The 12,586-nt window shown below is 40.1% G+C and overlaps 1 protein-coding gene across 1 annotated transcript in view; it reads right to left on the bottom strand.

Annotated features, from left to right (window-relative positions):
• Positions 1-12,586, bottom strand: part of EP300 (E1A binding protein p300) — a 68,991-nt gene that overhangs the window by 12,443 nt on the left and 43,962 nt on the right. Inside the window, exons 17-28 of the mRNA XM_040233224.1 lie at positions 12,039-12,157; positions 10,289-10,528; positions 9,782-9,870; positions 7,890-7,970; positions 5,999-6,055; positions 5,320-5,397; positions 3,531-3,598; positions 2,757-2,907; positions 2,490-2,636; positions 1,765-1,878; positions 896-1,061; positions 1-151 (exon numbers count right to left, since the gene is read on the bottom strand). Coding sequence (XP_040089158.1) covers positions 1-151; positions 896-1,061; positions 1,765-1,878; positions 2,490-2,636; positions 2,757-2,907; positions 3,531-3,598; positions 5,320-5,397; positions 5,999-6,055; positions 7,890-7,970; positions 9,782-9,870; positions 10,289-10,528; positions 12,039-12,157 — 1,461 coding nt within the window. The remainder of the gene's footprint in view (positions 152-895; positions 1,062-1,764; positions 1,879-2,489; positions 2,637-2,756; positions 2,908-3,530; positions 3,599-5,319; positions 5,398-5,998; positions 6,056-7,889; positions 7,971-9,781; positions 9,871-10,288; positions 10,529-12,038; positions 12,158-12,586) is intronic.

Below are 12,586 nucleotides of genomic sequence, written 5' to 3' on the forward strand. Positions count from 1 at the left end.
TGCTGGTGTTCTCCTCCCGCTTCCGCTCCTCCTCCTCCTGCTCCAGTTCCTTAATGCTCTCTTCCAGGACATTGGGCCAGAAATCTCCCTCAAAGTAAGGCAATTCCTTCGCGCTTGTCAATCGATCTTCAGTAGCTTGTTTTAAAATATCCTGTGAAAATATCCAAGAACAAATAGCAATGTCTATTTTTTGGGGAAAAAAAAAAAAAAGGCGTTTATTATATAGCAGCAGAATCACAGCTAACGGACACAAGAAACGCAAAGAACCAGATCTGTCTTCTGGAAGACAGCAGGGATTTTGTGCCCAAGCCTGGTGCCTGGGGAGACAGCGTCACCAAAAGGGAAAGGTCTGGTCTGAAGTCAGTATTTCTGGCTTCCTCTTTCCTCTACCCGTGAAGATGGGGAGATTATCTGCCTTTATGTAACCAAGTGACAAATGCCTCTGTCAGGAACAAAGGCAGAGGCAGCAGCATTCACACCCATCCCTCCAACACTTCTGAGACAGAATGCAGTGTGATGGGAGGCACGCTGGTCTTGCAAAAATCCTAGAAATACTGGCAGTTTCTACTGAGAAATATGTTCAGAAAAATCCCAGTTACAGATACTGGAAACCATATAGCTAAGAACGATTTTCCGGGCTGCTTATTAGGACAATACCAGTTCATGTTTCCCTCCCCATGAGTAAAAACAGGTGAGACATTTAATAGTTCAAGTTTCTTATTATGAGACACCCTACAGTCACAAATGATTGTCAAATGTTTTGCCAAGTCTACTTCATCTTAAATTACATGGAAGAGTGAGAAGAAACACAAGATTTTTGTTAAGATAGTAAAACAAGCCAAATACAGAGCAGCAGGCCTAGTCAAGCCACGGCGCTGTCATCCCCCTTCCTGACCTTATAATCATGGACGATTCGTTCGGACACAGCTTTGTCAAGCATCTTTTTGTACCACTCCTGCAGTCGCTTGGGCTTGGGTATCTTCTGGTCAGGGGGGTGGCAATGGAAGATGTAGTCATCTCCTTCACTTGGCGGACACGCCCAAATATGCCCTGTTGTGTATCTAACAACACAGACAAAAGGAACACTGAAGAGAAAGATCATCCATTCTAGAAAGAATGCTCCACTTTAAACCACAAAGAGGAATCAGTACAGAAACTAACAATTCCCCAAGATAACATGAAGTGTGTCATCTATGACAGAACTAGGCATAACCCTGGATCAAAAAAAATCCTCAATTTGTATTTGAAGACCAAACAAAAGTGACAATGCAAAGGAAAGTCAATCCATGTCAACAAGAGAGTTTAATGAAATGCAAACTATCAGGAGGAATAACCTGCAATGCGGTGAGGTGCTAAACATTCTCAAGCACATATATACCTTGAAGGTAAGGAACCCATACGAAGGAGCTTTGTATCTTCAGACCTTGGTGTGATTTTGGTTTTGAGACTCAGAGGTGTGACAGGACCAAGTGCAGTTTAAAGTTCTGGCTCTTCAAATCAAACTGTATCAAACAGCTTAACTGAACAAAATAAAGTAATTTGGGATGGGTGCAACTAGCATCACAATATCCATTTCTTTCCCATGGCAAAGCCAACAATTTCAAAGGGTCTCTAAATTATAGTTCTGCCAGATGAAAACCAAAGTGGAGGAGAAAAAACCAAAAAGTTACATATTTGCATGTACTGTATCTCACCAATACACCACAGTGGTGATCAGTTTAAAACTAATCAGTTTTTAAAACTAGCATTTGTTTTTATGCTTACCCTAATTTCTTGACATACTCCAAATATCCAATTAGGATTTCATGATAGACTGCAGTCCTCAAGCATTTAGGACGGAAGAAGTGAACACTATCGAGGTATGATATGTATACTCTCCTGTATCAAACGAGGAGAAAGAAGCCAGGTCAAGTTGCGTAATGAGTTTCTAATGATGTAGCTAAAGACATCTCTCTTCTCTGTGCCCTTTGCTCACCTTGTCATATTTAATGCTTATCACAATATTACATTTATTTAGGTAAATGACTAGATCATGAGCTCATCAAGGGAGTTTTGTGGGTCTGTGGCTCTATTACTATCTCAGCACCTAGCAGGGCCTGAGACACAGAATAATTAGTCACTACTGAGCGATCCAAATACCTTCTGGCAGACTCTTATTCTGGCCTTTATAATACGCGGAAAATTCTACACCATATTCTACTTCATTTGTGTGACATTCTTTCACATCTCAAGAAGGTACTCAACACAACCTAGATTTAAGTACATTTTCTGAAAAGTCATATCTTAGGCAGCCATTCATATCTCTTTCCCTGTTATTATGAACATGAAAGAGCAGTATTTTCTATTTTTTTTGTTTCACTTCTACACTACACACTTGAGAACTTGCATTTCCAAAACAAGCACATCATTTTCTTATCCACTATGCTTGTTCACCTGATGTAATTTCAAACTTCCACACAAATTAGAAAGTAGCCACAGTAAAGTCCTACCTCTGGTTGGGCGGAGGGCAGTCAGAGCCATACTCTTGAACGTGCATACCAAAGAAGCACAAGTCAACACCATCGATTTCTTCGAAGGCAAAGAGGGCTTTGGTTCGATATGGAAAGGATTCTGCCATCTCTCCACTATCTACAAATCTATACAGTTCATAGTGGAGGGAAGAAGTACAACATTTCATTCAGATTAGAATCATCAACAGTAACTATGTGTGAGCAATTATGGATCCACAGAGAAGAAAGGGGGAAATTACTACATACCTTGCTTTCATGCCTGGTTTGACTTCCACAGTTTTGTCAGAAGCATGAACTACTCGAACAGTGACCTCTCCTGACTCAGGGTGATTCTGTCGCCTCAGAAACTCATTCACACGATTCTCCAGAAATGTCCCAAGCCTGGTAGATGGCAGTCCTAGGATTTACAAGTGACAAGTTCAGGAGTAGCCAAGGTGCACATTTATTACTACCAGTCAAATTTCAATACCGTATCTCACTTCAGCTTTTTCAACACTAGCAAGATTATCACTGACTCAATGGCCATCAATGTGAGCAGACTCTGGAGATAGTGGAGTACAGGGGAGCCTGGCATGCTGCAGTCCAAGGGGTCGCAAAGAGATGGACTCAACTGAGCGACTAAACAACATCACAGAATAGCAAAAAACTGCACAGGCATCTATCTCCAGAACTAAAACTACTGCCCCCCCCATCTGAAAAGATCACATAGGGCTAAATGCAGCCCCTCCACAAAACTGAGGGAATCACTCACGGGATGGCAATGCTGGCCTGTGTCAGGAAATGTGTTGGAACAAGAAAAATACATCTGCGCCTTTTTACACATTATTAGGTGTAAGTAACTTCACACCAAAAAGGATACTACAGTTCAACTTCAAGTACATCATGGAAAAATTATTTGTTGTTTAGTTTGGTTAAATATTTTAAATAATGTTGAAACAAAATAATTCATTCTGGATGTTAATTTTTAACGATGTTTTAAGCAAAGTTTTCCCATAATTTACCTGTAAGAAAGGAACTTACTTTTAGCAGAAAACTTATTTTCTTTTCTAGTTCGTGCAGTCTTCTTTAAACAACCATCACAGACAAATCTAAAATGTAAACCAAGACTTTAACAACTCAGAGGAGCATTTCAAATAACGCACTCTACAGAATTTATCTTATGTATGCGTAAAGTTGAAAATAAACAAAAAAACAACCTGGGAGAAATACAACCAATATACAAAGAACTTTCAGAAAACATTAAGAGAAAAAAGATAAATAGGTAAAAGATACAAAGAGCATATAAACTAGCTTACATGTGCAAAGATGGTGAAGATCACAGATTAAAGCAGAAATTGTATTTTTTAGTCAATCACATTAGCAAAAGTGTCTGTTACCAGTGGGAATATAAAAGGGGACATTTTGAAAGCAGCATGAATAGATTTTATATGTACATTCTCTCTGTTCCTGAAATTACAAAAGGATGTGTGCATAAGTAGAATTTTGAGGAAAACTGGACACCACGTAAGTACTCATCAACCAGCTGGCTGACCTTCAGTTGCAAGGATCACTGCAAGTCTCATGATCCTTGCCTACTCTGTAATTAAGGAGAGAAACCTATCTAAAGACAAGCTTATCTGTGACAATTTTCCTTAGGGTTTTTTTTTTTTCTGGAAATTTTGTTATTTAGCCTCCTTTTCCCCCATGAACTCTAAACTAGCATCAGGTTAGTCCAGGAAAAAAGCAGAGGAGAGAGTAGAGCTCCCATCTTGATGAGAGTCACTTAATGCACAGACATCCCCTCCCCAACCTTTCCCTTGAACAGAGCTGGGAGCAGCCTCATTCCTGGAGAGAGAGAGGTAGCCGTGGCAGTAAACACTTAGCAGTGTCACAATGGACAAAAATCCACTTATTTCCGTGAAAGGCACTGATGATATGCAGCCTGGGTAGATATGTGGAGAATACTCAAGAAACAAAACATGAGGCCCAAGCGTATCTAGTTCACTTTAGTTTGTATCTCATCATTTTCACGCATCTCTGCCTTTCAGTGGGGAACACCCATGTTACCTGTTATCCAACTGCCCAAAAGACTTTAAATAATTCAAGTCTAACCAGGGCCACCATTCAGTATACAATCTCACTGTAATGTTCTCTCAGAGGCAGAAACAAAGTCGTCATTTTGGTGTTCTCCATTATTGATATCATCTAGTCTGTCTACTGCGATATTAGCAACACTCAACATCTGTCAAGTTTAGTTGACACAACTAACACTTTCAGGGCTTTCCTGTGGCTTGGTCAGTAAAGAGTCTGCCTGCAATGTGGGAGAGCTGTGTGCTATCCCTGGGTTGGGAAGATATTCTGGAGAAGGAAATGGCAACCCACTCCAGTATCCTTGCCTGGAAAATCCCATGGACACAGGAGCCTAGGGGGCTACAGTCCATGGGGTCACAGAGAGTTGGACATGACCGAGTGACATAACAGATGTGTCTAACATTTCCTTTCTAGTTTCTAGGTGCTACAGATTTCCTGTTACCTCTATTGATAAATCCTCTATATTTACTTTTGATGCACAATGACCACCAAAGAATTTAGAAACAGTGAACCAGCAGAGAGAAGTGTCTCTACATGGACTAACACGATGTAGTAAGAGAAGGCCTGTTCTGGATTCCAGGTTGATTACTGTTCCAAAACTGAATTTTAATGACCTTTTCCCAATCCAGAGAATAATTCTAAGAGGCAATAATTTTGACAATAAAATATAATCATTGCAAAGATGACAAAAACTTGCTAAAGTTCACAAGAAAGTCTGGGGAAAATACTGATGCCTCACCCTGATGGCCAGATGATCTCATGATGAAGGACACAGATCTGATGCATCTTTCTCCCACACTCTGTACATTCAACAAACCTGCAAAGGCAAAACGTCGAGTTAAATCCAAAACTTGAACCAAATCAAAAGTGCCAGTATTTCTCGTTTTCTGACAATTCAAAAGATGGCCAAGATCATGCCCAAAGAATTGAAGTAATAGTGTTTAAAAGCTCTTTAGTGTAACAGGTAGAGCGAATCTCAAACGCAGTTAAATTCAGTCATTTTATGGAGTAAAAAGTGATAGAAAAGATGACTGCTGTTTAAACCTCCGAATCTGACACCATCCTGTCCATTCCAGGAATGTCTAGTACCAGTACATTTCTGTACCTCTGAAAGGTGTCACTATAAAGGAGGCGATTATGAAATGGTTGGAAAACACACAGGACAAGGCTGGAATACGGCACTGAGTAGAGGCAGCCTGGCGCTTCACATGAGCCTATGAAGCACCAAAACACTAGGGAGGGTTAGTGAAATGCAAATGTAAACCACAGCCTCGATTTTTAACATTTCTACCTTGTCTGCTAAATGTAGGTTACAGATTTAGCCCAAGAATAATAGCATCAGCACACTGGCTGCACAAACCAAAAGAATGAAAGGAAGACAGAAAATGAAAGTGTACTACTCAAGGGGAACTACTTACAGTTCAGGATCCAGAGTGTCATTTTTTCTCTTTGAAAATTGTTCTTTATTTATTGTACTAAGGAAAGAAGAGGATACAATAAGAAAAAGCAACACAGGAAGATTAGCAAGTTGACTATTGTTCTAATAACCAAATGATAAAAACCCCCACCCTGTAAGATTATTTAAATCTAAGACTATATCAAGGATACAGCTGGTACATTCTTAGCTCCCGCAAAACGCACGTTTACATGCCTATGTTTTGGGAAATGACTTATAGTAACTCTGTTCCCACTGACAGGAGAACCCAGTAAGATCTAAAAGCATGAATTTGTACTTTTTTCTTTTCCTTTTAAAATCTTGCTTACTACTCTTAGTGTTAGATATTTAAACCTTTGAATAGTTTACTGTTTCTAGACAGCCCAGTCTAGCAGTATGAAAGACAGTGTGTACAGAGGGAGCTAAACCACTATTGAAAAAAAAAAGCATTTTTTAGGACAGTCCAGTCAAGCAACTTTTTATATTAATAAAAAATTCCAGCATTAAGAATACATAGTTCAGGTTACTGACAGGATTAGTTAAAAAAAAAAAGGGGGGGGTTCATTAAAAAATTTTCACATGGCCTCCTATCCTGAAATCTAGCCTACTACTCTGCTCATAGTCTCACAAACACAGGAGGCCACCTACAACAAACTTTTGACTACTGTGATTCTTCCTCATAAAAATGAAGCGATTTCCCCATTGAAACTGTCTTCTCCTAGTTACAGATGCCAGATCCATCACTATGTGCCCTAAGGTATTGCTATCCAAAGTGTGTTTGGAAGACTATCAGCCTGGATGGACCTGGGAACCTGTCAGTAACGAACACTCTTCAGGCTCACTGCCAACTGTAGAACTGGAAGAGGGGTTCCTACACACTTCAAAGTCAGAGAGCTGCTGTCCTAAGGCACAGAACTTGTGGTAAGGGTGCCTCCCTTTTTTGCATCAGGGAAACCGACCTAGACCTGACTTCCCTGGTTAGCCAAGGGTTAGAAAATCTCAAGGCTCAAGGGGACCTAAACCAGTACCAGACCCCACCATTTTATATGTCAATGGTGACTAAAGGAAAAGTACAACTTCAAAATCCAATTTGAAAACACCAAGTTTTTCTCAGAAGCCCTGTTTTTACTAGTAACGTAACAATTCTGAATTGCTATGGAAAATGTTCTGAATTGTTTGTTTATTGTAGGTTAAATCGGAAGAGAAGCTGAAGAATATTTAAAGGATACCAAATAGTTCTTTCTTCCTAAATGAGTTAAAATTTGACAGTTTGAATCTTATAGAGATTAGAGGCAGTTCAGGCAATGTTTAAAAAATTTTCTTGGCATTTACCGAAGCACAAGAGCTGGTGGATCGCAAAAGTCCAACCAAGTCTCTTTATAATAAGTCATTCTCACAACCTCCTAAATCCCTAATGATATTATGATACACATGATTCCAAGGATTTTGGTATTGTTAACTTTTATGAGAAGGCTGTATGGTGGTTATTTGTTCAATTCTCCTCAAACTCAAAACAATTAATGATGAAGTTACCTTGCATTCCGCACTTTCACTTTTGGGGAGAAGCTATTTCCTTATAGAAGGAATCTATGACCATCCAGTACTGTTGTACCCCCCTAAATCAGTACCAAGAGAACTTGTGCAATGATCAAAATGTTCTCTATCTATGCTGACCAAAATGGCAGCCACGAGCCACAAATGTCTACTGAGCAACTGAAATTAGAAATTTTAAATCTTATTTTAATTTGCATTTAAATAGCTACCTGTGGCTATACCATCCTGGACAACAAAATCTAAGACCACTTAAAAGCCTGAGCACGATCATCTGGCAACAAACTGAAAAGACAGTACTTTCTAAAATAACAGTTACTTACGTTTGAGGTTGGGAAGGGTCATCCCCCAAAGAAACGCTCTCCCCTTGGATTTCATTGAAACACTTCTCACAGAAATGATACCTGTCGGCAAGAAGGCCATACTGGGGTGAACTGTTCCGTTCACACAACACAGCCCAAGCCAAGCAACGAAGCCACCAATCACAGCAGGCCAAGGAGGGGGACGGGAGCAGAGAGCAGGTCATCAACGGCGACAAGGACATTCAATGATGCAGATTTATGGGCACCACAGTTTGGGTTTTGGTTTTTGCAATCAAAGCCAAGTGCAGACAACGACAAGCATGAGGGAGGAAAAAAAAAACACAAAACAAACGAAGAAATGAGGGATTGCAGGGCAACAAAAAACATAAAAGCAAGACAAGACAACACAAAGCAGAAAGCCAAGGCAAAGCACAGATTAGCATTAAATATCTCAATGGGATCACAAGTAGCAAATGATTACAGCAAATAAACAAGTCTCACACAGACCTATACCCTTTCATTTGAGTAATTAATGCTACTTGATGCAAATAATCAAAGATAGGATAATCAAAAATCCACAATGAACATAGTACTAGGAAATAATCATCTAGAAACAATTTTGGTCTGAAAAAAAACAAAGAACACCAATTTCTCTTTGATCCCAAGGAAACCACAATGTACAATAAAAAGTCTGCACAAACCGTTAAATACTGATTGTAGCCACCTAGTTTGAGAAGTAAACGAAAGGCAGTGGTATGTGCAGACACGCGATTACATATTCCTTGGTACAAAGACTGCAAGCGCTGTAGACTGGTGTTTAAAATCCAAAAATGGTACATAAATGCCAAGATTATAGCATGAGACTATAGCATGCCAGCTGTCACTTGCTTTTTTTGAAGATAAGGTGCTAATAACAACTTGAGACCCATTTTTCCCTAGGTTTTCATGAGTAAAAAACTGTGGGTTCTTACAACTACAAAGCATTAGGAGAATTCACCTAACTTTTTGTAAATAAAACAAAAAGTTTAAGTGACTTTTTCAAAGCTAGAAATACAGCTGTAGTGCACAAGTTCAGCAAAAAGCCACCACTATGGGGCTGCTTTATCAAAGTACTGACTGTCCAGCCATGCTCTTACACTGTCTTAGAGCCCCAAGTCAGCACCCTACGCCAGGCACACTGCTGACTGATTTCACAAAATAAAGAGACAAATCACGATTAATGAATGCACTCTGTGTGATCACGGTCCTTACTTTAGTAGGAGAAAAGAAGGCAGAAGTGTCTGACCTACTAAAAGCATAACCATCCACAGTCACGTGCACCCTGTAAGGAACAGTCCAGTACTGAGCTGTTTTTGGAGGTGTTCCTTTTGATGTACTTAATAGAGAAAAAAGCAAGTACCCTGGGATCCTGATTTTATATGCTCCAAGAAAAACTGAGGAATCCATTGCACACAAAAAGGGAATTATTTCCTAAAAGATACAGCTGGCTAACAAATTTATGGTTAAAAGTTTTCTGGGTAGTTTTGGGAATTTCATGGAAAGATAGACCAATTAGTTTGACAATTTTCTGTTTTGCCAGAGGCTGTGGTAAGCTATAAAAATACAGTGGGAAAAGAATGTGGGGCCTGGGACATAATCCCATGTATGCTACCAACTCATAAAGTTGCTTGACTTCTTCATGCCTTGGGTTCCTGCCTTATAAAAATACGGGCCCAGACAATTGACCCAAGGCTCCTTTCTACTAGAAAATCATGCAATTTCTCAAAGGCAGAACGCTAAGACCAGGACTTGTGCTGTACAGCTGTTTTCAAGCAAGCCACACACGAACCATGACTGTATGTGTGCTGGTCCATCCGCATGCACTCCCTGGACACGCGGACACTGTGACCTTGGTCCACACAGGTCGAGCTTACCTGTTCTGGTAACTGTAGTAAGTGGCATCACGAGGGATTGTGCATAACTGTTTGCCATAGCAACAGAGTGTCTGTGGAGAGAACTCCAACTGCAAGAGAAACCATTCGATGAATATGGTTTGAAGGGCAAGCTAAAATATTTACACTGGCAAATCAGAAAGAGAACTTAAGCCTTAGTCCTCATTATGTCTCTCACGATGGGCAATTTCAGTTTCCAAGACAGTTCACTGAACTAAAACTACTCTAGTTTATTGCTGTATTATTCCACCACTCTGAGGTAAGCTTAATAGTTGTTACTTCTCCACCAGCTGCCAAAGAACTGAAGAGGGCAGGAGCAGCCCAGTGTGAATTGGCACGCACAGGGAAACTAGCACATGCCAGGCACAGTGCCCCCGCAGGCAAATATGACCAAGTTCCTAACTCAAGATGAACTTAAAACCTGATGATCCAAGGATTCAAACTGGTCAAGTTTTCATTGTAATTCTTATCTGTGCAAAAATTTCCTACCTTTCTGCCACAACAGTATCCAAGGCTTTGCATGACAGGGTCAATTTCTTGTTCGAAGACCTCAGACAGCTTTGAGCAGTATTTGTACACCCGTGATGTTTTCCGATTATATAACCAAGCATTGTTGAACATGAGCCAAATGTCATCCACATACTGCCAGGGCTCCTGATACTGTCCAGTGTCTAACTTCCTCTTGATGGTAGAAAGATCCATAGGGCTCTTCACAATATCAAAGTAATCCTAGAAGGACAAGTGACATCAAACAACATTACCAAAAATCTCAGTATATTCAAGGTCCACAGCATAACCATTTAAAATTTTCTAGGTAACGCTGAATCTTTGATGTGTCTGAATGTCCAAAGAAATGACTGATGCCTATCACATCTTTATTATTAAAATATACGTTTGTCTATCTGGCTGCATCGGGTCTTAGCTGTGGCATGCGGGAGCTGTCCTTGCAGCACATAGGCTCCCGAGTTGTATCGTGTGGGCTCCGGAGCACTCAGGCCTGGTTGCGCCACAGCATGTGGGATTTTAGTTCCCAACCAGGGACTGAACCCAAATCCGCTGCACTCAAGGTTGATTCTTAAGTCACTGGACCACCAGGCAAGTCCCCCAACACTTCCTTAAATCATCAGTCTATAGACATATTAAGCAGACAGGGGCAGAGAGAATAACAACTATTCTCGACTTTCTTGTTGTTCAGCTGCTCGGTTGTATCTGACTCTTTGCGACCCCATGGACTGCAGCACGCCAGGCTCTTCTGTCCTTCACTATCTCCTGGAGTTTGCTCAAACTCATATCCATTGAGTCAGTGATGCTATCTAACCGTCCCAGCTTCAGTTGCCCTGTTCTCCTTTTGCCTTCAATCCTAGACTTTCTAGTAGCAAGCTAATGGTCTACAGGAGCGATTCCAGACACTTATGTGTGTGATTAACTTAAAGACCAAGAAGTCAAAGACCCTTAGCATTTTAGTACTAGATGGGGCCTGCAGATGAAACTAAGATCATCTATAAAAACAGAGGGGAAAAAAACAAAAGATTCCAACAGATCTTTACCCCTCGAAGCACTCCAATGCCTTATCCAACACCACTTAAAATCCTCAACTGAAACTTGCCAGTAGTCTGGTGTATAAAGGCAACTTTAAAAGCAGATGAAGCTAATTTGGGTCTATCTTTTCTATCATGAAACTACTGCTGCTCAACTGATAAAAATAAAGCATATGAGCCAGCAATCCCATTTTTAGATATATACCCAAGAGAAATAAAAAGACACACACACAAATTTGTACGTAAACATTTAAAGGCATGCTATCTTCAACAGCCAAAAAGTAATATCCATACAAATAATGGTGGGTCATAAGAAAGAATGAAGTACTGATTCATGCTACAATATGAACAAATTTTGAAAACATTACGTTAAATGAAAAGAACCCTGTCACAAAGAACCACATACTACAAGACTCCATTTGATGAAATGTCCAGAACAGACTGAAGGCAGACCAACAGCTGGTTGGGAGTAGGGGGGCTGTGGGCAGAAATGGAAGTGACTGCTTATGGACACAGTTTCTTTTTTGGGATGATGAAAAATGATCTAAGACTGACTGTGCTGACAGTCGCACAATTCTGTTAATACAAAAAAACATTAAACTGTACACTTAGATTGGTGGTTTGTATAATATGTGAACTCTATCTTTAAAAAGCTGTTAACAAACTGTAAGAGAAATAAGAAGTACCACCCACATACTTACAGGGATTCCTAGAAGCTGAGGGTCCACAGGCTGACGAAAGGGAAGGGATTCCGGATCCTGTCGGTAAAGTGCCTCCAATGTTGGCATCAGTGCCTGTCGTAACTCTTCAGGTTTGAAAACTGAAGAAGAGTATATTAGAAATTAGTTACCAATTAAGAGAAAGCGAGGAAAAAGTTCAAGTCGAAACTATATAATATATACCTCAAGACCTAGAAAACACTAAATTCCTTACGTCGTCCCCGTGAAAGATCACTACGGGTGTTTCTATTTTCTGGTTCAGACAGATCCTTTAAAACACCCTGTCTAGTCATCTTTAAATACCCTTCATGATTAGTTAAATTTCTTAGTCAGAAACTCACTTCGTCTTGACCAAGTAGCAAGAGAATCCTAAGTGCTCCAAAAATTTAGAAAAAGACTTTTTGTCAGCATATTCCAAATGATACGACGGGCAGGGGATGCTGTCAAGCAAAAAGAGAAAGCAGTCCCCTCTTCACAATATCAGCGGATAACAAGTCAGAAATTAGACCTGGTATTGTCTTATCACCAAA

The sequence above is a fragment of the Oryx dammah genome, unplaced genomic scaffold, assembly GCF_014754425.2.
Source record: "Oryx dammah isolate SB20612 unplaced genomic scaffold, SCBI_Odam_1.1 HiC_scaffold_29, whole genome shotgun sequence".
Classification (NCBI taxonomy): domain Eukaryota; kingdom Metazoa; phylum Chordata; class Mammalia; order Artiodactyla; family Bovidae; genus Oryx; species Oryx dammah.